Source organism: Gallinula chloropus (genome assembly GCF_964237585.1).
Source record: "Gallinula chloropus genome assembly, chromosome: 7".
NCBI classification, from domain to species: Eukaryota; Metazoa; Chordata; class Aves; order Gruiformes; family Rallidae; genus Gallinula; species Gallinula chloropus.
Genome location: NC_140092.1, coordinates 16,472,128 through 16,499,580, shown reverse-complemented (window position 1 = coordinate 16,499,580; position 27,453 = coordinate 16,472,128). Strand labels below are relative to the sequence as shown.

General features: G+C 42.1%; 1 protein-coding gene across 1 annotated transcript in view; it reads right to left on the bottom strand.

Moving 5' to 3' along the window:
• The window catches only part of GABRB1 (gamma-aminobutyric acid type A receptor subunit beta1), a gene marked incomplete at both ends in the record, with an annotated part of 124,541 nt that extends 104,450 nt beyond the window's left edge, over positions 1 to 20,091 (bottom strand). The window contains 3 exons of the mRNA XM_084266964.1: positions 19,678 to 19,745; positions 19,826 to 19,917; positions 20,000 to 20,091. Of these exons, the coding sequence (XP_084123090.1) occupies positions 19,678 to 19,745; positions 19,826 to 19,917; positions 20,000 to 20,091 (252 nt within the window). The remainder of the gene's footprint in view (positions 1 to 19,677; positions 19,746 to 19,825; positions 19,918 to 19,999) is intronic.
• Positions 20,092 to 27,453: the final 7,362 nt, after the last annotated feature.

Below are 27,453 nucleotides of genomic sequence, written 5' to 3'. Positions count from 1 at the left end.
CTATCTACACTGGCCAGCTTTCCCTTGGTTTAATTCCAGAAGGATTCTGATTTTGCTGTTGCTTCCAGTTTTTTTCATCCCAGAATGGCTGAAAGGACAATTAAAAAAACCCCAGTAGTCTCTCTGCAGTCCACCACAGAAGCAAATGGTATCATTAGTTTGACTCAGTAAAAACAAAACCCCTACTTTTTTTTTGCTGTCCAGAATCCAGAAATTTACAGGAAAGACAAAACAGTCATAGACTTGGAGGCTCCATGAACATTACACAATCTTTTACTAATGTGTGTAAATCCAATAAATAATGTTAATTTAATTCTCTCAGGCTTTTAATCAACAGAAGAAAATTTCTATCTTTGTAGGCATTTTCTTTCATAACACTCTCAAGCACTTGTTTATTTTTTTCTCCCAAATGTTTGAGCAAAAATGAATTTTCTCGAGTGATTAGTTATTTGAATTATAAGCATTTAAAGAAACACCTCTGTGACCTGAAAATGTTGGAAGCATATCAGTTACCTAACAAAACATAAAAATACAGAGGCAGAAATACATCACCCAGAGAAAGAAATCATTCTTTGTGACTAACTCTTACTCTGTGAACTTAATTTAAATACCTCTGCTTTAAAATGAAATTAGAGATGATATAAAATATCATAGTGAATTAATAATGCAGTATTTTAGTAGTGAATCTGTTGGATGATGTCATAACTGGCCATGTTGGAAAGCTCAGATCTTCAGCAAAAGGAAATAACATAGCTAGATAAAATGTAACTCTACAGCTGATTTAGGAATTGAATTAGGCTGTCAAGACTCCTAGCCAATATCAAGCTTTTCTTTGTAATCCTGGGTCAGGGAAGAACAATACTGACTTTTGCAAGATCTCAACCAACCTCACACATGAGGCCTTTGACCATTGTCCTGTGCAGTTTCTTATTCTCACCTAAGATTTCTCTGCCTGACTCATCATTTTGTCCAAGCAAATGATTAAATAACTGTGGCTAGCCATTCTTACCTCTTTTGGGAGTTGATTCCTCCCCCTCCCCAAAGGCTGTGTTGCTTGAGCATCTCTGTGCAATACACTCACAGTTGTCCTGCTGTTGATCAACTGTTGTAGTCTCAGAGTTTCAAACAGCTGTTGGGGGGCGGCAAGAGACACAATCATGGGGTTTGGAGTGGGGGGGGTTTTTGCAGTGGATTTTTATATACGATTTGTTAGCAGGAAATGCCAAGTGAAGGTGGCTCCAGAGGATCCCACAAGAGAAACAGTAACACCCCTTTCAGGACATGGGATGCTATAGTAAAGAAGTAATAGCTGCCCCAGGTTGAGGAAGAGTGATTTATAAAACCTGTGGGATGAAACTTGGATTTCTGCACTGTTATGTTTTCATACACTGTTTTGTCCACAGTGTGAATCCATTGCCTTTTTTGTGGAACACTGCAAAGGGACTCAGAAACTGAGTCATAGTATTTTGGTTAGATAGAAACTGAATGGCAGTATTTTGATTACAGTCAACCTTACACTTTTAAAATCTTATATAGGTATGTAAAAATAGTAGTGAAGCAAAGGGTAGATTTCATTACCCACCAGTCAGGATCATGCTCAGATGCTTGTTTACAAAACAGGAAGTCAGCATTGTCTGTTTACAAAACGTTTTCTAGAGCAAGTAGGGTCTAGAGTAGAGTTCTGAATCTGCTTCTGTTCCAATGCTAATACCTTCTGTTCACAATCGTGGCAGAGCACTGCAGGGCTGTTCTGCATCTTTGGGGAAATTTTTGTGAATTTTACTTTTGCTGTATGTATTTTGCAATAGTGAGTATGCTCTAGGTTACCTCATTCCACACACCAAGTCCCTAGCATAGCCCAAGCCTTTTGTTGACCTGTATGTAAATCACTAAATAAAGGGATTTACAGGGTATTTTTCAGGATGGTGTTTTCTTCTCCTGCTCGAGCTTCTAGCTATGCAGCTAAGCTGAACACCTCAGCACTGGTTTTTGAAACACTGGTTCTAGCTTTTTACCATTTGCTGATGCGGCAAGGGATTGGGATGAGATGGGAGCCACAGGGCAGCAGGGTGCAGAGAGCTGTCTTCTGAAGTAGAATTTTCTTGTCATCCTTTCCTGTTCAGCTAAACATAGTCAGTAATACATTTCATAAAGTAAAAACAACTTGAAGCGAGGAAGAAAATGCCTACCTTAAATTACAATTGCTGTTTTTTTAACAGAAGCTGATCCTGCATTTTTGTATTCCTCTTTAGATTGTTGTGCTTACAGATGTCCAGATAATAGAAATTAAGTCTCTGTTAACAGAGATGGGTAAAAAGCAATTGTTTTGCATTTAGTTTTTAATATCGCATCTTCTGAGATAGTACTTTGGTTAGAGACCATCTTTCATTATAATGAAAAAATGTAGTTATTTGTTACAAATTTGATTGTACCATGATAGATTGTATACAATACACTGCTTAGTATTTGTATTCAACTCTGGTATGCTCCACACACATTGTTACCATATTATTTACATGATTTCGGTTGCTCGTTTCTGAAATACATTTCACCCATCCTCTGATTCACTTTTATCATTTGACTCTGTAAATGCAATTGTTAATAAGACTGTGTGTATCAAGACTACAAAGAAAACTGGGAAATTGCCCATGTCTGGTACCAAGGTATTACATCACCCCTTGCTAAGGTGAGAAACACATTCTCACCTGATGCTTATAATCCATTTTAGAGAAACATACCTCCCACCCCCAGAAAACTCACAAGTATGCTGCAGAGAAAACTGTTGGTTTGTCTGGGGTCTTTGAAGCTCTGTGGTTGTTCTGGGTCTAGCTTATGCCTTGCTGTCTGGGCTGAAGGTTCACTCACCACTCGCTTTCCTTGCTCCCAGTGCCATTTGAAAAAACTGTTATTTTCTCCCTGGAACTAGATAAAAACCATCAAATGCCATTCAAAATGACTCTCAAAGTGCAGGCCAATTTCATCAAGTCCATAACTAAACTCCAGCTGGGTATCTTCCTACTGTCTGCCAGAAGTCCCCCTTCTCATCTGCCATGGTTTGCTCACCTCCATGATAATGAATCAGACAGCCAGTGAACCCTCAGCTTGCTGCCCCATCATCCATATCTTATGTGTCAGAAGATATGGAATCTGAAGAAAAAATAATTTGATGATTGCCTGCTGCTGCATATTCAATGGAAACGCCAGCCCTGAGAAAATGAGCTGGATAGCTGACATTAGAAAATGTGCACTTACTTATCTTCTTGTAACATATTTTCACTCAGCTTTGCATGAAAATTAATTTGTGGCACTGATGTGGAAAGCAATATAGAAGTTGCCTATCTACTGTAAGTCATACTGTGGAAAATACACTGCCTTTCCAGGAACTTGTTTGTTTCAGGGCTGTAATAATGCCCAGCCTGACTGGTCAAAGCATTTTATCCCCAGCCTTATCTCAAAGACATTGGTTCAAAACTTGCCTCAGCAGGAGCACCGGGGAACTTGATGAGAAATAATTTATGCCAGCACAGCATCTTGTGTGATAAAGCATCCTGAACCTGTTTACTCCTAGCTCTTCTCACCGAGGAATTTACTGTAAATCCTTTACTGTTCTTCCCTTAGCTCAGTGCTCCTCAATAGCTGTTTAATGGCACAACTTTGAAAGGTGTTGAGTGTCCTTGGGGAGGAAACACAAGGCTCAATAATTTATGGAATGTATAGATGTTTCCACAAGTGAACTCTGTGAGAAGGCTTATTTGATACGGACCTACCTGTGGGATGAGGCCAGCAGAAAGGTGAGTGAACGCAGGAAGTCATGTGTTTAAATGAGCAGGATGCACATTTAGCTAAGATTGCTCAGGTGTAGGTAATATTGCTCAGAGTAAAAACAGGCAACATAATGGAATTAATAAAAGATAATCCGTAATATAAAAAAAGGTATGTTTTGTAAAGAACAAAAATTACAGTGAAGATTTGGGAAAAAATACTCTCAATTGTAATTGTTTTCCATCCAACATCTGAAAGGTATTTTGTTCTGGAATGAATTTATATCCAGAAGTTGGCTTTAGAAAATACACTGCCTGCTTGCTTTCTTCCTTTCATCTGGATCTGATTCACTGATTTCAGACCAGTTACTGCCAATTTGTAACAGTGCTGGTGAGCAGGGGTTCTGATCCAGCATCACTGCATAGTGAAAAGTATGACTCCAGATTGGACTACTCCCATTACAAAGCATGACATTACTCACCAATTGTTTTCCAGTGACATGTGGGAAAATACAACTAGAAAGCAGCAAGGTAGCCAAATGGGCATTTCCAGACTACAGGAGGTGGATCCCTACACACACGATGCACTGCTGTGGTAACTTTAAAATAAGTAAAATGGCCAATGAGTTTAAAAGTCTCAGGTAATAGAAAAGCTTGAGAAAAAAAGGGATGTAAAACAAAGGACGTGAAATGACTTACCCTTATGTGAAAGGCACAGGTACTGGGAAATGTGATACAAAGTCATAAATTGAATATAGAGAAATCATGCCCCAGAGACAAGGGGAACCCCCTGACTGAGATATGGTGGGACTGCTCAACAGTGATCTTTCATGCTAGCTTGGAGTAAGCACAGAAAATACACAAGGCAGGGCGGGATTCTCCTCACTCAGTGGATGGTTTAGGTAAGACAACTTCTCAAGTGGTAGCAGTTTTTGTCATGGATTTAAACATCTTGTCCTCACTTAGATCTGGTGACTTATTCAGTGTCTTTACGTGCTATATAAGCAGCAGTTTATCCAGTTATCCAAATACTTCTTCCAGGTGCATGAAAATTTCCAGTTGGCACACACCTTGCACATTACCTTTTTTTGTCTTTGACTGGTCTTTGTGGCAGAAACATGGCCCAGACAATGAGTCTGAGGAGCAATTCATTCACCAAACTAAGTATCTGTACAGTTTTTAGGTGGCTCTCTATTAATTTGTGCAACTAGTTGGGTAAATTTTGACTCACAAGGCTAAGGGGGAGGAAGTGCTCTTTGTTTTGAATGCAAGGAGTAACAGATTATAAAGTAAGAAAAAAAGTTCTTTGCCAAGATCTTCATACTGCCTAACTTCATCCTCCTAACCTTGGAGAAGTATCTGTACAGACTTTGTATGACAGCACTAATGGAGAGCGAGATGATCCTCCAACCAAGTTATTTAGAGGAGAGACAGTGGGAAACCTTCCTCTTCAGCAGTTTAAGCAACCTGCATTACCTCCCTGGTGAGCTGACCAATAGCAGCTGAAGATAGTTGGTACTACCATGCTCTGATCTCATTACGGCACAACAAGCAGTGATGTTTTGGAATTGAAGCACTTGACCTGCTCCCCTACCCAGGAACTAAAGATGGGAGTACCCAACTTCTTTGGCCCAGACAAGGATGTCTGACTTTAAAAGCACTGCTCCCATCACAAGACATAACTTACCCAAGACGCCAAAGAGCTGAAACTACAATGCAGAGTCACTAAGGAGAATTAGAATATATACTTTTTTAAAGAGCCTGCTAAGCAGGGGACCAGCAGGTCTGGGAAGACTTTTCCACTGACAAGCTGCATGCTGTGCTTGAAGGCTATGGTTCCTTAGGGTGCTCTAAAACTCTACCACAGATACCTAAAGAAAAAACAAATATTTTCCAAAGAAGGAAATTTCTGCTCATGCTAACTGCCCTGGTAAGTGTGAGAGTCAAAGCACGAAAATTTGTGTCATTCCCTAGTCCTCCTTCGTCCCCACATACTCCCCTTGCAATTTCTTGCAGAAGACAATATACATATGAAAATGTGCTCACGTCTTTAACAATCAGCAGAGCCCTCTGCTGTTAGAAGTTGTTGTTGTTTTCCAAAACCTGGACAAATAATGATCTGAAATTTAATGAGATTAAATAGCCTGTTTACACAATAGTCATTCATGTTGCTTACCTGTTCTGTATCTCACAACAAATAAGCATTTAGTCACATCAGAGAAAACAGAAAGAAGTTTTACATCCTGACATGCCTGATTCTTCTGGCAAGTGAGTATTGTCTTCTTCTGTGAATCCACACTTTGAACTGTATGTTTTTAAATATTAAAGTGAATGTGCAAACTAAATAAATAAAAAATAAACAAAGTTTTCCCAAGCCAGCCCAAAACCGTGTATGTTTTGAAAGCTAATGCTGACAGAGGATGCATGATACTGTGAGGTAGTCAGAAACTTCCCTTTATTCTTACATTCACACTTTGTTCATCTGGAAACCTACTGTACTGGGCAAAGCCTACTGTGCTGACTCAAGTTAAATTCACAGTTGCCTCTTGATATATCACACTATGTCATTCAGTAATCCCACCGAGGAAAATGTAATTAGCATGCAACTTCTTGTGCTGTCTTGGGATTTCTCTCTAGGAAAATAAGAAATAAATTCCTGTCAGTACTGCAGGAATACTGTTGTAGAGATGTAGGAACAGACCACTTGGGTTGTAAGCCACGATGGTGCATTGAAATTACTGGCCGCTGGAGATATATTACTTTTCAGCTGCAGGCTGTATGCCTTTTCTTCTCACGTAAGTGCGTAGGAACTTGCCCACTGTCTAAATGAACACTCATACAATGCATTTAATTCTCATAATATGCCTGTAAGGTAGTAATCATAACAGAGTAACTGAGGGCCAGAGGAATCGCTTGTCCATGGTCGTGTAAAGAAGAAAAAAAAAATAATCTGTTTAAGGAACAGAAATTGACCCTTTGGTTCCACCTAGGGTCTCTCCCTGAGCTTTTTTTCTTCTATAATGCAACAATATATAATAGCTGTAGGTACTCATCTCCTGCTGAATGCAGAGTGAAACTAAGGCTTCCACACTGGCCTCCAAAACACCTGTCCCAAGCCAGCTGAATCTTTGCTTTTTGTGCTGGAGTCTGCTTGAGTCAGTTCCCCCTCATCCTATCACCTGTCGCTTGGGTGAAGAGACCAACATCCACCTCTCTACAACCTCCTTTCAGGTAATTCTAGGCAGTGATAAGGTCTCCACTCAGCCTCCTCTTCTCCAGGCTAAACAACTCCAGCTCCCTCAGCTGCTCCTCATAAGGTTTCCTCTCCAGCCTGGTTACCCTTCTTTGGACACCCATTTAAAGCTCCTATTGTGGACCTATTCTGATTTCCTAATTTAAAGACAGATATACAAATAAAATCAAAGACAGTTGATCATTCATACCTACAGACAACATAAGAGATTTTCACTTGTGACTTTTAAAGCTTGTATGTCATCCTGATAACATAGTTGTGGGTGTGAATAATAAAAAAGATGTCCACATTCATTTGTTTCCACTGGAGCTGGCTCCATGTAGACTAAGGAGACTGAGGTCTCAGATTACTGTCAGAAAGACTGATAGCTTCTTATACCAACATTTAAACGTTAGGTTAGGATGGATGAATATAGCAGCAGGAAAATGGTAAAAAACCTGCAAGGAAAATCAAGTTGTATACAAGCTAAGGCTCTGAAATGACAGAGAATATATTCCTAGGAGGATAACAGGCTTCTTGGTTTTTTTCTCACTTGCTCATTTTCATTTGTTTGCATTTTGCTATTGAAATCTTCTCAGAACTTTTAGCATAGAAATTAAGCAATTAGAAAAGGTTTTTTCCTTGAGGTCTGGGTGTGTTCAAGACAGCTCAGTTTGTCTTAAGTTTACAGATGTTGTAGCAGTGTTTTTGCAAGAAAATGCCATTACTGATTAAGGTTGATTTGATTCATTACTGATGCATCCTTGCTGATTTCAGTGGTACCTAAGCAAATGACAACATGGACTGAGCACTTCCACGCTCCATGTACTCCAGAAGATCCTCTAGGAGCTCATATTCAGTGGCAGAACAGCTGATAAATAGGAGTAACTTTCTGCCTATCTAGATTCAAAACATATTTTTCCTCTTTAGAATTGCTATAGAAGATGACTCAGAAGCACTCAGTATTAGCTAACTGAAGTATTCCAACCAAACTGTATTGGTTCCAAATTCACTTTGGCTTACCCTTACCTAAGGTGAGCCCAGGTTCCTGCCCCAGAGCTCCTGATCACAATGTGTTGTGGTGATCACCTCTGTAACTGCAAGGCACACGAAAAGCTGACTTTCCATTTGCTTGGACTACCAAGTGCAAAATTACACATCCTAATGAGTTTATTTGATTCATGATGTTTTAAGTACAGAGCTATTTTTTAATCCCTTTCCACAATATTGTGTTGAACTCTGCATCACTGCCATCATTTGGATGAGAAAAAACCCGCAACCAAGGAATGCAAACCTGCTTTAGTTCAAGTTCCTGTCTAGGTCCACAAATCTCTCTGGAAATACAGCAAACCTGACACTCATAAAAAAACATTATCTGCATTGTAAGAGAATCTATGACATCCTACAAAAACTAATGTAAACCACAGTACTCCTGTTTTAACTCTGGTGAAAAGAACTCACCATCTGTCATGGCAGCAGATTGACCTGATGGGCCCTGCAGAGTAGCAGCGAGATCAGCAGGGTCCCTGTTTGTGCCAGCAATCCCCTCCTGCAGAGTCAGGTGTTGACATTCCCTTGAAGAGCAACAGGTTGCCTTCAGCAGCTCCTCCTGCACTTGTTCTCTATGATCTTGTGGTGGTTCTGGCCAGGCCAAAGTCAATCTTCCCAAGTGGCCAGCCCAGGTGAGCTGAGTTAGCCTGGCCTGTGTCCACACCACCTGACATCACTCTCCCATAAAAGGGGCTGGTCCAAGTTTGGCTGGTACAGCAGGTCTGTAGAGCCTCAGTTGTACAGCACTGTGTAATTGCCAGGTCAGTAAGGTACTCTGTTATCACCATGTCTGAGTGTAATTGGCTGTTACTGTTCTGCTTTCATGGAGTTTTTGTCAGTAAACTGTCCTTATCCCAACCTATGCAGGCTTTGTCTCTTTCTCCTCATAGATTGAGTGAGTGGGGTGTGGTGCTCAGCCACTGCTTGGGGCTGAACCACCACAGATCTGGAGCATCAATGTTGCCTGGATTTCTGAACACAAAAGCCACTGAAACCACCAGGTCCTGCTACATAATGTAATGAGCTTGTCTGAATAGTATGTCTGAATCACCTGAAGATTAATATTTTAATCTTTATTTTTCAAAAGAAGTATTTGTTTTCAGTATGATAATCCTGCAGTAGGAGGGTAGGTATAAGCAGGACTTATGGTTCACCAAGAGAAAAGGTGCCTTGTAAAACAATTAAAGAAAAAAGTTGTCAATTTTGTTTTTCATTTAGTGAAAGAAAAACAACTTTTAAATTGGACAACTTAATGAGCAGTATTCCTGGATGGTCCTTTGTTCTGTGTAACCCTCTGAGAGGAGGCAGCAGTTCAAAGAACTGACCTGTCATTTTAATTGCTTCTAGAGATGTGGAAAAGCAAATACCTGACGCAGGGAACCCTGCTGGTACTAGTGCTGCACTCACTCTTAAGGACAAGATAAAGATTTGTATCAAGGTAAATTAAAAGGTAACTTAGGGTATGTATTCAGTGTCTTTTCTTTGACTAAGTGGAGTTTGTACAGGTACTCTGAAGGCACTAAAATAAAACCCACTAAGATCCGTTGTGTTCGTAGTGGGCCGTGTAACAATATTGTACTTAAACACCCAGAGACCGACAGTTACAGTGCAGTATCGTCTTATTCATGAGAACAGTCTTGACTCATGCTGCTTGTCTCCTCTTGCCTATTCCTCTTCTAGGAGCTAAAAGAGTATTACTTACACAGCATCCCTGTTCCAGTATGAGATTGAGGAGAGCAAACCCAGAGGTCAGTGGTTGCACACGGACATTTCCCTGTTTTGTCTCTGGCAGTGGTACTTTCCTGGTGCTATTTAAAAGGAAGAACAATGTAAGCTGCATTTAGGATTGCAAGGTTCTGGGAAGGGAACAGCGAAATATCTGTGTTATGCTTTGAGTACTGGCATGATGAAATGTCCTTTGGGAGGAGACATTCCAGAACAGGGTGGAATTTTTAGCTTCATATTTGAAACTGGCTCACTGCACTGACCCAGTGCAAATGTTTTCTCAAAAAGCAGCTTTAATAGACCATGTCCTAGCACTGAGGAGAACCAGGATGATCGCTGTGAGTTGAATGGTTACTACTCTGTTACTCTCCTGAAATACACTGGCCGCTCTCATCATCTGCTTTGTGCTTACTCTGGGTTTCTACTAGGAATAATTAAAAGGAAAGAATGTGTTGTCTGGAATATAAATATTCCTTAAGATTTCAGGAATTCATACGCCCAGTGTGCTTCTGGAAAACAAACTCATTTCTCTTGACAGTGGGAACTGAAAAACATCTATATTCAGGTTTCGTTTCCAACTGACACCACAATGACACTGAATTTGCTTCCTATTAGTTTAGGAATCCATGGAGCATGTAACAAGCTGTGAAGTTTCTCATTGCAGATTTGATTCCCAGCATGTAATTGATGTTCTGCAGCTTTTTTTTTTTCCCTAGTTGGTCCTGGCACAGTGGATAAAATAAACCCAACATTTATAGGTTGTAGTTAATCCCATGTTTTGTTTCCTTCCTAGGAAGTCTATGACAAAGCTGCACTGCCTGTGAAATGCAGTGTATGTAGGAAGTCTCTGAACCTCATCCATTTCTCTCACTGACCAGTGTATTGTTATGATCAGTGAATGGTTTACAAAACAACTAGTTAAAGAAAAGATAAATTGTCATAGAAGAACACAAGGGAGGAGGGTATCATTCCATGCCTAGTTATTCTCTCATGCTGAAGAATAATGACACAGAAAACTATAAGGAAGCAAAGGTTTAAAACTGATGTAAACCAGAGAGCTGGACTGCTACTGCAATCTGCCAAGCTGGAAAAACTAATATGCACCTAATCTTACTGGTGTGAGAAATTCTACCCATGAGCATACTCATGAAAACAATGGGACTATCAGCATTAGTCTCCTTGGATGGGCCCAGAGTCCTCAGCAGTTTGTGGGAATTAGTGCTGCCTAGAAGTTCCTGAGATACGTCGGCATGAACATATCTACCTGCAGCTGACTGTTACTCCTGTTACTTCAGCTACACTTCAAGAGTCTTTTCAGGTTAAAAATATGCCTGTGAATTAATTGAACTCCTCGTTTAATATGACTAAGATCCTGAACAGTATTTAGACACCATGTATCTGTTTCAACAGCTTAACTTTGCTATCTCTACGGTTCTTTCTATAGGTAATTAAAGACATGACTGAAATTCTTCCATCTCAGCCAAATGGATGATGAATTTTAATGGAGAACACTTATTCCAACCTTTAATTAAGTTTGGTAGCCTGCAATCATTAATCTTTGCTTTGAAACTACACAATCGTGAGCATTTAAAACCTTACAACTCAATCTTTCTTTAGGGTCCATGTCTGTGTGGTAATGCAGCTTTCTAGAAGCTGCCTTTGTGTCTTTTAAATTACTTTTTCTTTGTTCATGACATAACATGAACCATTAAGGATTTGCCCCATCAGAGGACAGAGCAAACCTCAGTGCAACACTGCTTTGGTCAACAAGCAACCTTTTAATCTTGAAAGGTCATTTTAAGGGTTGGTAGTTAAGAAATCTAATTTACCTTCTCCAGCCCAAGCAAATCTTAATGCAGAGCTATTGCTTAAACAAAGTACTGAACAAACTGCATTATCTGTTGTTACTCTGCTTGATTATTCAGTGACTGCTACTACTGATTTTCTTGTGAACATATTTGCAGTAGTTTAGCCTTTGGGGTGGAAATAACTTCATTTTAATATGCTTTCTGGAGCACTGCCAGAGTTACAGGCGGTATTGCATGTGAGGGAGGAGGAATTCTACAAGTGTAGAAGTGTGTGCCTTGAGATACTGAGTTTTCTAGAAATAAAAAAGGAATCTCAAAGAGAATTAGGTATAAAATCTTTGCAATAAGCATCCAGATGCTTTCATCACCTGCTAGAAGCTTGTATAGTTGTTGTTTTAGGGCCTTAACGATACTTCAAAATACAGCACAGTTAGATGGATGGGAGATGAGGCACCTCAGAGAACTCTTGCAGGCAGCTGCTGTTTGGAGTGATCAGCAAAGCACATCAGCTGGGGATATTTCTGAATGATGGCAATCTCTAGGTTTGATTTAACAGATTCAGCTGTTGTCCCAGAGCCCTTGGCATCCTGTGAACAGGCACAACAAGTGTTTCCAGCACTAGCTTTGAAGCTTGTTACTGTTCCTCCCCTGGCATCTTTTCCCACCTCAGGTGAACTGGTGGTGTGACTGTTCCCTTTCTTGGCTTCACAGCTTCAGCTCCGTGTCTGTACTGACCTGCAGCTGGTAGAGTTTATGAATGCAGCCTAAAGGAGCTCAGGCAATAGAGTACACAGTAAAGCTGATTAAAAAAAATTAAATCACTGAGTTGTGCTGACGTGTGAAATGAATGCTTAGATTGCAGGACTGTAATATTCTATCCTTTCTAGAGCAGTAAAAAGGAAATGTAATTGGGGAAAATAAAAATGCAGGCTTTCAATTGAGCCCCTCTGCTGCACCAGAAAAGAAACACTTTTTGGGTTCCTGGAAGAACTTAAAATGTAAGGATTTGCTTTTCTCTTTTTAGAAAATGCTTAATTTTTGGGAATGGGTCTTTTGTGTGAATTGTTCCACTAAAAAATTATTTGGGACCCTGAATGTTTCCAAAGGCTTGTGTCACTGAGCTCCGGGGTTTGTGCACACTACCAGACCACAAACTGGAAGTTTCCAGAAGCTATAGCACAGCCACATTGTCTGATGTGGGTGCACAGAACAGGCAGTGCTGGGAAACCCTTGGGTTTTCTCATCCCTGTGATGGAAAGGCTTATCTCACTGCAAGTATAACCCTTATGAAGTGACATCCTGGATACCCCAAAATAGGTGCTAGAGCTCCCACTAAGCAGGGGAAGGGTGTCCCCCCTTCCCTTTCATATGAACCACTGTGATCCAATTAACTGTAGATTTCAGGAACCACATTTGTCTGTAAAGTGTTTTAGGGCATGATTGAGAAAACGTGTAGCCCTCTCCTTTGCAGGTGGTGGCTTCATCACTCCAGGGGAAGAGATTTTTACAGTTTACCACAGTAATACCATCATGTTTCAGTCTTGCAGTTGTTTTGGGTTTTGGAACTCCATGCTCAGAAGAAACAAGGTAAGAAGCAGCTTATAAAAAAAGAAGTTAAAAATCCAACTGACACTAATAACTTTCTGTCCTTTGTTATCTTGTGCTATTCTGTTGCATTCCTGCAATGTGAATGGGAGGTGTGACCGTTTCGTTTCTTGTCTTCAGAAATGCAAACTTTGCATTGATTATATTATCTGGTTGGACTGCAGACATGCTGGGATGCCTGATGGTGTCAGGTGTAAAATCTGGGCTAAACGATGAAGTACACAGGTCACAACTGAGCTTTATCATTTCTAGCTCTTGAGGGAAGCTGGGAAGTGAGGCTAAGTCACCAGCAGTGGCTAGAAAAGAGAAAAAAAATGAGGGAGTCAGGAGAGTCGCCCTTGCAGGAAACTCAGTTTAACACTAGAAAAAAGAATCCCATCTCATCTATGAAGGGCATTCATAACTAGTTTGTTTAAAGCTTCAAATCAGGGAAGAAGTATACCTGTCAGGCTGAAAAGAAAATTTGGAATACAGCTTTTCGTGGTTTTGGCAGGGATAGAGTTAATTTTCTTCCTAGGAGCTAGTGTAGTGCTGTTTGGGATTTAGGATGAGAACAAGATATTTCAGTTGTTGCCAAGCAGCCAAAGAGTTTTTAGCTTCTCATATTGGCTGGCCAAGGAGAAAGCAAGGGGTGTCCAGCCAGGACAGGTGGCCCAAACTGGCCATGGGGTTATCTCACACCATATGATGTCATACTCAGTATATAATGGCGGGGGGGGGGGGGATTGGCTGGGAAGTAGGACAACTCAGGAACTAGCTTAGCATTGTCTCCAAGTGGTGAGAAATTGTGCTGTGCATCACTTGCTTTATATGTTCTTTTATCATTATTACTGTTTTCTTCCATTCCTGTCTTATTAAACTGTCTTTATCTCAACCCATGAGTTCTAAGAGTAGGGTTTTTTTTCCTCTTTTCAATCCTCTCCCCCATCCCATGGAGGGGAAGGGGATGGGAATTGTGAAAACATCTGTGTGATGGTTTTAGCTGCCAGCTGGGTTAAACCATGGCAAGCTTGCATCCACCCTGAAACCTGCTCTCAGATTAGTTTACCTTTTGAAAAATGTAGATATATCCATTTGCTGGATCACATGAAATGACATTTAAGTTGTTGCTTTATATTTGTTGCCTACTTATTAATTTTGTTGAAGAACTGCTTATTCATGTAGTCAAATGAAAAATAACCCAACAAAACACTCAGTAACAGTGACCCAGTCGTTTAACCTCAAGCTGCTTTTTTCGACATCCATTCCATGTTTCACTCTTGAATATAATTACACGTTTGGAATAGACAGTGATGAAATGATCTGACCTTTATGTATTATTACTTGATTAGTTTTTCTGTATTTGCTGGGAAAAAAATAACCAGTTGCTGAACTTTCTTATTAATATTCATTTCAAATGCTTTTGCGTGTACTTCATGCTCTTCAAGTGAGTTGCTATGTAACAGAAAAGTACATCTCCTTTCTTCTGCACTACAGCTAAGCAAATTTTCATTAATGATTATTGAGTTTTATGTCTTCTTTAAAAATTGGTTTGATCTGTATGAACATCTTCAGGCAAATATATTTATACCGAGGATCTGCATGTATTGTCACTGTGACTACCCTGATTACTTCTGTGGCCTCACTGCCTCAGCCCAAGGAGTTTGAGTTTTTACTTCTCCATTAACCAGACTTAAGATCACAAAACATGAGACTTGGCTGCTGTGATGCAAAAAGAGGTATGAGATGGGGTTCCTAACATTGATTTGGTTCCCTACTGTAGTTTGTTTCCTACACTGAGACTTAAAACAGCCACCGTGCTAAATTCTCAGATACTTAATCCAGACAGGGAGAAAGAACCAGATGAGTTAAACTCTGACTCAGTCTATAAACACAGCTTTAAGGCTCCTTTCAAGCTGCAAAAAAAGTGTGTTAAGATAACCTGCACTCGTATGTGAAAGTCTCTCAGCTGTTCCTAAAATGGGAGTCCAATGCATGAACACTGGCCTGCTGGGGCTAATGGGCAAACTTTTGGTTCTAAGCCTTACCCAGCCTGAGTAAGCTTAAACCCACAGATTTGGCTTTTCTTGATTAAAATCTAGGATGCCACAGCCACCTGGACTGGCATCAGCCCTAAAGTAAGGGGAAGTCCTTCTGTTCTTCTAGGCCCCGAAGGCATCTATATCCTTGCCTTAGATTTATAGGCAAATTTGAAAATTTCTCTGTGTGTATGTGTGTTTGTCAAGGTCATTTTGTGTCATTATCCCAGAATTCTTGAAAACAGGTACAGCTGACTACTGGCCAATGTTTATTAACATTAACGGGAGTTTTGCTTTCTATATATATTAACCAATTATTATTTTATAAAATAGAAAAATTCAGCTATTAAGTTAGACCAGATTGCTCATGGTTTCATCCAGTCACATCTTGCAATTCACCAGGTGGCAACATTCTAAGCAGTAGGCAACAGGTGAGGTCCTGCTTCTCTCCAATACTTGAGACTTATTTGGAAGATCAGATATAAGAGCCTTGAGTGAAAGTGACTTTGGGTCATGAATGATGGGCTGATGAATTATACTTCTCCTGTCAAAGAATGATGAAACATTCTTTTCATATTTAACTTCTTTGTGCTGGGACACAAAACTGTCAATCTGCTATCATAGAAACGAAATCTTCATCAGTGCAAGATCAGAATGAGAGATCAGGTACAATGTTCCCAAGATAAAATAATAGGTTGTTTTTCTTTTTGGTCTCTTAACTGTTCTGTAAGAGATTCTTTACCATGTGCACTGTTGTTATTTTTTTAAACTTTAGAACATGTACAGCTTTTTCCTATTATAAAGGTTTGACACCCTCTCTGTCTAGAAAAAATTATTCATATACCACATGTGAACTGTTTTTTACAAATTCCAGTTACTTTTTGGCTGTTTCCTAGTAGAGATGGCAATATGGTATTCGTTTACTTGCCTTGAAGGTAGTTACCATGAATCATGTTAGAGGTGTTTATTCTCAATGTACAAGCAGCACCTTCTGTTAACAGCATAAAGGTACCAGAGTAAGACAGACAGTTCTGTCACAGAAGCTTAACACATTTTAGTTGTAGCACTGTTCCTAATGAACTCGTTACAAAATTCATGCAAATGTCTGATACACTTCTAAAAGAACTCTGTCATGGATGGCAAGTAGCTGAAATCATTAACTGAGACGCAGCGAAGGGTCACCTTGTACCTTTGGAAGGGAACGCTTCCAGTTACCATAGCAAGGATGTGAAAATCTGATTGAAACAGATTAAAACTTGTCTCATATTAGGGAGAAAGTACAGTTAGAACTGGGCAACAGTCATTAGGACTTTCATACTCTACTTCTCCTGCTTGTTTGATGTATGACAAGCTCTTCGGCTTATTACCTACAAAAATCAATATATGACTACACATCAGATGACAAATGGGAGAGTCATGAGAATGAGTGCTTCAATTAATTCTTCTGTAAAAGTTGCTATGGCAGCTCACTACAGTTTTATTGAACCACCAAGCAGCTATAAAACAACACCGTTTAAAGAGCTAAGCAGATGAAGACTGAGTACTCAGGTGAAGTAATATAAAGGTTGACTTCAAGGCTATGCAAGTCTTGATTCATTAACTCAGTAAAGTATTTCACAACAGTTTAGCATATTTGAAGAAGCCACTACAACTAGACAAGCTACTTGAGCAGAGAGTTATTACTGATGGCACTCACAGAATTCACAATAGTTCTGTTGTCTAGATTTCAACTTTTTACCTAATGACTTGATTTACTTGGTCATACAGAGCAGCCTGCTGACTGGGCACACAGGCTACAACCATAAGAAATTACCAGCTAATGCACTAAAGGTGTACATCTTCACAGCCTAGAGACTTTTTGTTGGATTTTGTGTGTGTGGCTTTGTTGTTTGATTTTTAAAATCTTTACTCTTATATAAGCACTGAGACTGAAATATAAAATTTAACCCTGCCTGTGGGTACCAGGATTTGGAATGGTTACTTCCATCATTCTGGAAATAAGGTTTCATGTGCCTGAGGAGAGCCAGGGGATGAGATGAGTCCTTCCATTACTGTTAGGCTGAGACTGACTGATCAGAACTCCGGTGGAGTCCAACCAGACTTCCTGGCAAGGAGGAGCTCACATTATGAAGGGTTTGCTCTCTCTGTTCACGTTAGTGGTGCTCTTCAGCAAAAAAACTGCCCTATAGACAACAGAAGCAATAAACTAGCATCTTCTGATGAACATCTCTGGCTCTGGAGCCACAGAATGGTAGCTCTTACTAAACAAAGAGAAAATTAATCTACAAGACAAGACTTTAAAGGAGAGAAGCTGAATGATTTCCAGGTTGCTGCAACATGAAGCACTTCAAAGCCATGACTCTCAAAGTTCTTTAATAAAGCATTGTTTTATTAGGTAATCCATTTTCTTAAGATGAGATACCAATCCCCTCCCATCTGCAATCACAAATGAAATTACTGATCAGTGTCTGAAAGACTATAGAACAGTCTACAGCAACAGAATAAAAGACACTGCAGCAAAGCAGACATGGGTATGTATAGGTAAGCACTTGTGATACAGGAATGCCCCTTTCAGATTGATTCAGACTGGGGACTGGTTTTCCATAATTTGCCTTAAGGAATGGTTTGTTGGCTATACCTGGAATAGCTGCTTCCTTCCACTGTGAGAGATCTGGCATTTTATAAAATGAAAACATCATCTTACTTTTTTGACCAGTCTTAAGGTGAGCTGCCCCCCTAGCACTTGGAGATAAGTCAAAGAATCCATCTAGCACTTTCCTTAATTAAAACCCATAAAGTTCAAATAATAGTTTCCCAGGGGCTGTGTGGGGGTTGGAATGGAGGAGTTGCATGTTGGATCCACCAAAGCTAAACAGAAGTGCTGTGTGCTGGTGTGATGCCCGTAACTCTGCACTGGAAACCCCCACATCTACTCCCCTCCAAATACACAGTATTTCAGGTGTTGAGACTTTACAAGGTGAGCTCGGGACCTTTCAGAGCAGCTATTTTGGTGTGTTTGGCTTTCCCAGGGTATATGACTATATAGAAGCAGCAGTCCCAGTAGAAAGTTTATAGCTGGAGTACGTTTGTTCTTCAACTACTTTGATAAAGTCTATGTGCTGTTCTCTCTGCCTTGCCTGCAGAATCCTTACCACATCCTCCCTGAAAGTAGGGTACAGCAATGGGAAGTCCAGGAGCAAAATGTTGTCTTTGTGTGGTTATTAATGTGACAAATCTCCTTTGCTGCCCATTCTGCCAAGCATGTTCAGCAGCAAATGTAACAGTTAAAGACAACCTGTGTGTATACAGGGATACATATAAATACACACACAAGAACTGTGTATATATAACAACCAGCAGAGAAAGTAGTAACATGAAAATAAAAAACAATCCCTGAAGCAATTGTTTTAATGACAACTATTAAATAATACAACAAGGAAAAAATCCCCGCTCGGGTAAGCTACTTTGGATGGGCAAACATCACCTTTTTTGAGTGAAGTAATTGCTTATCAGGACAGAGATGCAAGGTTTCTGACTTTTTAACTAAATAGGCATTCCCTTGCAGGAAGAAAGCATCTTAGATTCTCCTGTGTGAGCAAACTTAGGTAAGAGAGGGAGAGCAAAATGCCCCTGTGCTCAGCAATCTGACATGATTTTGTAAAACGTTCCAACTTGTAACTGGTCCTTTGCTTCCTTCTCAGAAAAGGCTGTCAAATGAGACGAGCACTGTGCAGACACGTTTCTGCTCTTTCAACCTGCATGTCTATTAACAACCCTTCCAGCAGCAGATCTGAAATCAAACGCACTATGTTTCACCCCTATGGCTAGGAGACACTCCTGGTTTGATGGCTGGGCAGGCAACATCCTTGTGTACCTGATCTACAACAGTGGAGATTTTCCCTTACAGGAGACGGAGCGCTGCCTGGAAGCTCCGTGTCCTTTCCGCACCTTTTACTCCACGCCACCGGCTCGCAAAGCCAAGTCTCCTACTCTTTAAACCATTCAACGTGACAATGCGCACACCTGTCCGTCTGCTGCCATAGCTCATGAAGCTCCGGCGCTTCCAAAGACGCTGCCCGCTGTGCAAGGCACATGCAAACCCCGGATCTCAAACCCGGACGAGTTATGTTGAGCAAGGCAGGGGCGCGTCTGGAGCGCCCGCTCAGGCACGCGAGCACCTCAACAACGCGAACAACTTCTCCTAGGGACGGCGAGCCGCTTGGCTACCTCACAGCACTTGCCCTCGCTCGGGAGGCAGCCGGCCGCCTCCGCAGCTGGGTCCCGGCCGGTCACAGCCCGTCCCCGCGGGGCTGGCGCTGCCTCAGGGCCGAGCTCTGCCCGCGGGGAACCCGAGGCGCGGCGCGGAGCCAAGCGGTGCGGCCGACAGGCGGCGCCGTGGCGCGGGGGGGGGCTCCAGCGCTCCGGCCGGGCGCGGCGGGGAGCCGGCGGCAGCGCCCTGCGGCCCGCGGGTCACTCACCATATTGACTTCCGAGACCACGTCGATGCTAGCGATCTCTATCCGCATGCCCACGTCCACAGGCGGACCTGCGGGGGGAGCGGGAGGCGGCGTTAGCCGGCGAAGGGGGCAGATGGGGCGCGGGTCGCGGGGGACGCGGGCGCCTCACCTCCGAAGTCGGGCCGGAGGCGGATGTCGTAGCCCTGCAGCAGTCTGTCCACCGTCTCCTTCACGTAGGACATGTTGCTGGGCCCGTCGGCGCTGCGGGAAGGAACACAGGCGGGTTAGGCAGGGCGCCGGTCGGCCCCACGCCCGCGCCCCTCCACGGCCCGGCGGCGCTCACCTGCGCGCCGCGCACGCCACGGCCAGCACCAGCGGCAGCGACAGGGCCCGCGGGCCGTCCCTCCTCGCTGCTGCCGCCGCCACCCTCCCCATCCCAGCCCCGGCCGCACTGCCGCCGCCTCGCAGGTGGAAGAGCAACGGACTGCAACTTCGCGCGGAGCGGAGCAACAATTCCCTACAGCACGGCGCATGCGCGGAGCGGGGCGCCGCGGCCCCCGGGGAGCACCTCGGCTCGCCAGGCACCCCCGGCCCGGCCCCCGTCCCGCCGCGGAGTGGCCGAGGGAGGGAGATGGGGATGGCGCAGCAACAGGTGCCGGTGGCGGGCGCGGCGTTGCCGCAGCAGCAGGCTGAGCAGAGGGGGACCGAGAGCCGTGAGGGGCCACCGTCCCCGCTGGGTGCGCGAAGTTCTCGGCAGGAGAGCGCAGACAGCTGCGGGGAGCACTTTCTCTGTGACAGTCCATGTCGATGGGCTCTGATGTTACCGATAACGTAAAAGGGAACTGGCAGATCCGAGGGAAATCGCACGCTTTGGTGCCGAGAGTGCTTCGTCTGCCCGTGAAGGCTTCACTGCTCCCTGAGCAGGTCTGGCCCACAGAAGTACCCACTGGAGCACATGGGGAACATCGGTGCAGGTTTTAGTTGTTATTTTTCAACCAAAGCAATTGATCTTGCCTTTAGAGGGGAGTCTTTTGGGCTTTTTTTAAGCCCCTGTGAATCGATGCTCTAACTTAGGCTGACCTCTTTGAACCTGCTTTGGCAGTGGGGTTGGACTTGGTGATCTCTTGAGGTCCCTTCCAGCCTCTACAATTCTGTGCTTCTTATGGGCAACATTCACAGAATTACAAGGTTGGAAAAGACCTTTAAGATCATCAAGTCCAACTGTTCCTGTCCTATGCTAAACCATATCCCTAAGTACCTGATCTACCCTTTTGTTAAACACATCCAGGGATGGTGACTCAACCCCCTCCCTGGGCAGCCTGTTCCAGGTCCTCACAACTCTTTCAGTAAAAATTTTTTTCCTAACATCTAATGTGAACCTGCCCTGGTGCAGCTTTGTGCCATTTCCCCTTGTCCTGTCACCTGGAGACTGGAGCCCCAGTCGGAGTCTCAGTCCACGCTGACTGACTGGAGCCCCAGGAACAAATTCATGGCTTCACAGTGACACCCTATTTCCGTGCTCCAGAAGCTCAGCAGAGATAACATTTATCCTTTCCAAGTTCAGCCTCCTTGTCTGTGTGCTGTATGATGTTGTGTGCTGACCTTGGGCTGGGTATTTGATGGGTACAAGGTTCCTACAGGAATTATTTCTGAGAAATGGCAGACTTTCAGCGATGCTTTCATGGTTGAAACTTGCCACGATATTGGAAAAAATGCAGGAATATTGAAACTTATAGTTTGTGACACGAATTCTTGTCATAATTTTGAACATTCTAACGATGTGTGTTTCTGTGCCAATTTGTCGCTCTTGAAAAAGGAGCATGACACAGCTCCTGAGAGCTCTCCACGGGGAGTCTCTCACCCTCACAGATACTTTCTGTAACCATGACAGTACCAGTTCGTGAAAATAATTATTTTATTCAAGGATTATAACAGTATAATAAAGATTTCCAATTGGCTTTGGGAACTGTTATACCCAATATGTCTTTCTTTTCCTCCTGTTCTAGTCCTTAGCTGTTGAAAAAATTGATATCCCAGCTCAACTTGATGGTACTTTAGCACTGCTAAAGAGCTTCTAGCATTGGAAAGAGCTTTTAAAATTTACTAATCATGTACTAATTACTAGCACGTTGTACTAGTATTCTATTATAATTGGTGCAGCTGGGGTATAGCACTGTAAAATAAAATCCTGCCCACAGAAGACTACCAATAGGTATCTTTTCATTCAGAGTTTTGTCAGACATAGGCATAACAAACTTACCCAGTTCCTCTGAAGCACTAAATTAGGGCTTTTGATGAGATAAGAGAGTCCTGTTTTACTTCTTCATGGTGTGCAGGATTCTATTCTGTAGATAATTTCAGATTTCTCATAAGCCATGTCAGTCTCATGTGTGAAAAGTCAGACCAGTGCTCTCTATGGCTCACCAAAAATCTGTCTTAAGGGCTTAGTGCAGAGGTTTGTTCTGGGTAAAGTCTTCATTTTGTCTGCATTTCAGGGCAGCTTTGATTGGAACTTGCTGTAGTCCAGTCCCTGGACTGAAAGCCCGTTAGTGGCTGAAATATTTTAGGTACATTTCTGGTGGGAAAAGGTGCAAGCTAAGAGCCTGCCCTGCAGGTCTCCTTCCATGAGGAATACTTCACCCTAACCAGTGTACTTCCAGGGAGGCAGAGGATGTTCTCTGCAGCAAGCTGCCTCCTCCAAGAGCTCTGCCAGCTGAGCTGTCCTGGCTTGTGCAACCAGCATCGAGCTTCCTCTACTGAGCATCCCAAAAGTAAGACTACTGAGCTGGTGACTGTTTCTCAAAGGTGGCATGCTATGGAAAGTCAACTCTGGCTCAGCTTGATCACTGCAGACATCAGGGCTCTAAACTGGGGTTTTGAAAGAACTGGAAAGATCCCTCCTTAGCTGTGGCTTGGGAACAAAGAGGTTGATACACTTTTAATAAACATGCAAAGGAGGAAATGCATAGCATTACACTGCCACAGCAGTGGTGGTGAGAAGGATCCTTTTCTCCCCATGGAGTGGATGATGGGAACATGCCTGGGACTTGTCTTTCATTGCCTTCAGGACCGGAAAAGGTAAGTTATCAACAGCAGGATTTCCACTCTCCCACGTTACCAGCTGAAATGCTTAATAGTTTGATCTGAAGCTAAAGAACTTGAAGTTGTGCTTTCTTTGCAGAAGATCTGTTTCTAGGAAAACATAGCATGGTTTTCCAGGTCATCAATGTGGAAGAATCTTAGCATAATTTTGATAAAAATACTCCTTGTGACATGATTTTTGCTTTCAGCAGCTCTTCACCAATGCCTTCTACAAAGAACAGGTAATGTCCAAAATGAGTGACCATGGCAAAGAGGCTAACTTTCAAAGCCCAGATGCTATCACTATTGTTAACAAGCATTTTCTAAAAGCTTTTACAGGTGATGAGACATTTGGTGGTCTGATTTACTGGTGTGATTCAAACTGCAGCTCCTTCTGCAGTCAATAAGCTCCACCCTGGGGGTGGTGCTCTTTCACGCAGGCTGAGTGAAACCCGAGGGGTGCCCAACTGATGGGTGGCTTTTGGGCATCTTGGGATGTGCCAAGTGTCCCACAATTTAGACATGTAAGTAGATGTGCTGTGCTGCACTTTCAGAAATTGGTCTGCTTAGTGCTTAAAACCCAAGGAAGTTAATCTGGAGACTTTTGTCACTAGTTTGCAGTATTTTTAAAGAAAAGAGTCTTCTGTGGTGTCTTCAATTACTGCTTTTGGGATCTTTTGTGGTTACTTTCTCTTATTTGTTGTTCAGTAGTCTCTTTTCTTTAAATCATTATTAATGGTAGTTCCAAATTCATTCACAACTCATTTCTGTGCTGGGTTTAGCGTTTATAGGGTCTATGAGATGCACATCTTGTAAATAAGATTTTTTTAAAAAAATGGGCTGTGTGAGTGAAGACAAACCTTTTGGGAGGGGAATTGTTTCATATCAAAACCTTAGTAAATTAAGCAATTGAAATCCCCTAGTTCTAGCTTAGTAGTCATGGCTTGGGTCTTTTCTTATTCTGAGGCATGTCAAATGCTTGCAAGAAGCAAGACAAATAACACAATTGCAAAGCATAATTCATAAACCCATCCTGGGCAAGTTCATCTTTCACCTTCATTATGCATAAGCTTTCAGTAGGGAACCTTTTTTCTCACGCAAAGAAATGCTTCTAGTTTATTAAAGATGTTTTTTGCTATGCTCATTTTCATTTGGGATTGGAAAGTGCACACAGTACAAAGATAATGCCCTGCTCAGACAATGTTGGCTAATTAAAAAGAATGCAGGATCACTGAAAAAGGGGAAATTACTTGTTTCTCACTGGATAAGATCTGTAGGAGGGAAGACTGCAACTTTTAATGAAACTAGGAGGAAAAAAAATTGCAAAAGTGGTGACTGTGCAATCTCTCTTCAGTGATACTTTACACCTTAGGGAACCTGCTTTGGCAGGGGGGTTGGACTTGATCTCTGGAGGTCCCTTCCAACCCCTGATTCTGTGGTTCTGTGAACAGGTATACCAGCCCCAGGCTAGAAGCAGGACTGGTGGTCAGGTGTGAAAGCAGCATCGTTAATTAGCAAAACTGCGTTACAGTGTGCACAGAAAACAGGATGAGAAACCAAGCGCTGGGTCCTTGGCATCTTCGTTGTCAGATCTCTGTGCCTGGCTGGTTGCTTGGCTGTGTGGCTTTTCATACAGGGTACATCTCAGCTAAAAGAAAAGCAAGAATTAGGATGGGCATGCATTTTCTCTTACTTGGCAGCAAGCAGGTGATGTTTTGCATTAACAAGATATATTAAAAATTTTAGATAAAATTTTCACATTTTTGAGAATTAGGCTAAATAGTCAGGTTTGAAAACTATTAAATGAAACTTAGGAACTGTGAAATGACTACCTCTGCAGGTAAAAACCAGACCCTGTTAATATTTATGCTTAGAGAGGTAGGTAATGAAATAGGTCACGTACTTCATTTGCTTAGTGATAATGCTCTTGTCGTTCCAATGCCTTGAGTGAAACACAACTTGCAAGCAGTCTTCTGAGATGGCAGAAAACAGCAAACTGGAGATACTTCTAGTGTCCTTTGGGGCTTTCAGTGCAGCGGGAAAGCTGCACAAGCGATTGTGAAGAGTTATGGAGTGATGCACTGAACTTGTGCTTTATCCTGGGATGTATAGACAGCATGATGCTGCCCTGTGCTGAGGGGAGTGCCTTGCCCTCCCAGATGTTTCCCTTTCCTTCTGACCTCTCGGTAAGTGTCCATACTCTCACCTTTCCATCAGGAAATGAAAAAGGGACTCATGCCCTCTTTGTGCCTTTTTATATGCTGTAACAGTCAGGTAAGATCTTCTTAGTGCAGGTTTTATTTACTTTTAAGAGCCTGTAAAACACTTAGGGCAGTGCTTTGAAAGAATTAATAGTCAATATCACAACTGTGAGGTTTTTCACCTTTAATAATCAAAGCGAGAGAAGAGAATATATAGTAAGAGTAATGGGGTTCTTTTTGTCCAATAATATCTACAGTCAGAATAATTTAGCAAGTCTTTAATCATGTCAGGTAAATGTCTGTAGCACTCACCTGAAATCCCTTCTTAGATCTCCCAGCCTCACGTCCACTGTTCATCCAACATCCCTTCTTAACATGACAGAGCATGTTTCCCCTCAAGGTGTGTAAGCTCCACACTGCATGCCTAATGACAGACTGACCTCCTGGCAGTACATTTTCCTTACCCTCTTCCTTGCTGCCTGTGGCAAGCAACTCTGCTAACCTTCCTAGTCCTTTGTCCTGGGTACAGGATACTCACAAGCTCCTTCTCCCTCTGATGATAGCTGAAGAGACTTAGTAGAGGCTGTAGATTAAGGTGTTGGTGCCGGATGCTTTAGAGATTATCAAAAAAGACAATACCACTTTAAGAGAACAAACCATCCGGGATAAATCACAAAGACATTCAACAAGTGTTGAGACAGACGTGAAGAAGGTGCAGGTAGGAGTTAGTCCGTATGCAATTGCATAGTACAATGGCCTCGGGGAATATTAACTACAAGGAGTCTGTACTCATAAGTGTTGCTGAAAACAAGAATGCAATTGTAGATGGCACTGAAGAGGCTGGTTTTAAGGAGATATTTAAAGAACAGAGACATAGAAGTGTGATTCTGTTATGATTCCTGTTAAAGGGTATTTCAGGTACTTCCTTTTATACAGCTCCTAACAACTGAGGTTTGTTAGTGATGGCGAGGTGTCAGAAGCAGGAGTTAATACCTAATGTATTATCCTGTAGAAATTGAGCCCACATAGACCTTTCCATTGCAAGCAGCTCCCTTGGCTTTAGCAGGCTGATGTATATGATGGAAAGTCATCTACATATTTGTAGGACTGAGATCATCTACTCTTTTAGGCCTGGTTCTGTCTGTATTTGTATGGGGGTATTCTGGTATAAGAAATGAAACACTGTTACTGGAACGGCTCAGAAATTATTTTCCTGGTAAAAGGAGTTATTTTGGTCCAGCTTTGCCTTTTCATTCTTTTCTGAATCAGCTCACTGCAAAACCCTGTTTAAACTGGCAGGTTAAACAAGTCCTTTGAAAAGTAATGAGTAGAGCAATGCAAGTAGTAGTCTCATACTGAGACGTACTTTACCACACTGAGCCACTAGAATGCAATGTGTCTCTTTGTCCCATTTCAGTGACGTGATGCGCTTGCTGCACACACTTATGAATCTGTGAGTCACATAAATAGGAGCCTAGCTTGTTTGCTTCTAGCAGTAAAGAGACAGAAAGGCTGAGTTCAGTCACACAAGCAACTTTTCTGGTTATATTTTCATATAGGTGTGTTGATCAAAGCGTTCCTTCATCAGGAAGAAGAAAGAAAATACTTAATCAAAATGAACTTTTCTTTGAGAAAGGAGAGATTTCTGCATTATTTACTTCCAAGAAATTTAGAATTAAAATATACTCCTTTCAAAGCCCTGAGCAACCTGATCTGTCTTTGAGGTTCATGCAGGAGCTGAACTCGGCTCTGGAGTTGACCAGGAGGTAGGCTAGATAACTTCCCCTTCTAAATTCAAGCATTTTGTGAACTTTTTATTCTAAAGGCTGGTAACATCACTGTCTGCCTCTACTGATGGTTTGCAGCTCTTCAATGGATACTGGAGTTCCTTTTAACCTCCAGTAGCCTCTGCTGACTTGCTGTGCTACATTGCTGGTGAGATTGAAAGCCCAAACTAGTTTTTCCTCAAAGTTAATTTTAAAGTAAAAGTTGTGTGTTTGGGTTGCTGGTTTTTTTTTGTTTTGTTGTTGTTTTTTTTTTTTTACTGCAGTCTGATTTGGGATGAAAACTGAATGCTGAAGGACTGGCCTTTTCCATTGGTTGACACTTCCAGTTTTTAAATCAGATCTACCCAAAAATGTCCTTAGTGCATAGGAGACCCAGCCTCCAATTTCCATGTCCCTCAAACAGCCAGCTTCAGGTTAAGACATTTTGTTTCAGATTGTATAATACCTGGCTTTGGTTTTGGTGTTTTGGTTTTGTTTTTTTTTTTTTTTTTTTTAAGAGGTTGTGCTTTTATATGGTAGGACCCTAAAGAGTAAAAGCTAGAACAGCCAAGAATGGTCACCGCAAATAGAAACTGTTCTCTCTTCTCTTGCCATTGTGACTGCCTCAGGAAAAGTTGGGATTTCGTATTTCCACTCATTACCAAGGCTGTCTGCTGCCTCTAAGGACAAAGGTGATGAGGATGAAAACTTACATTATATTTCATGACTGTTTACAAAATATTTCATAT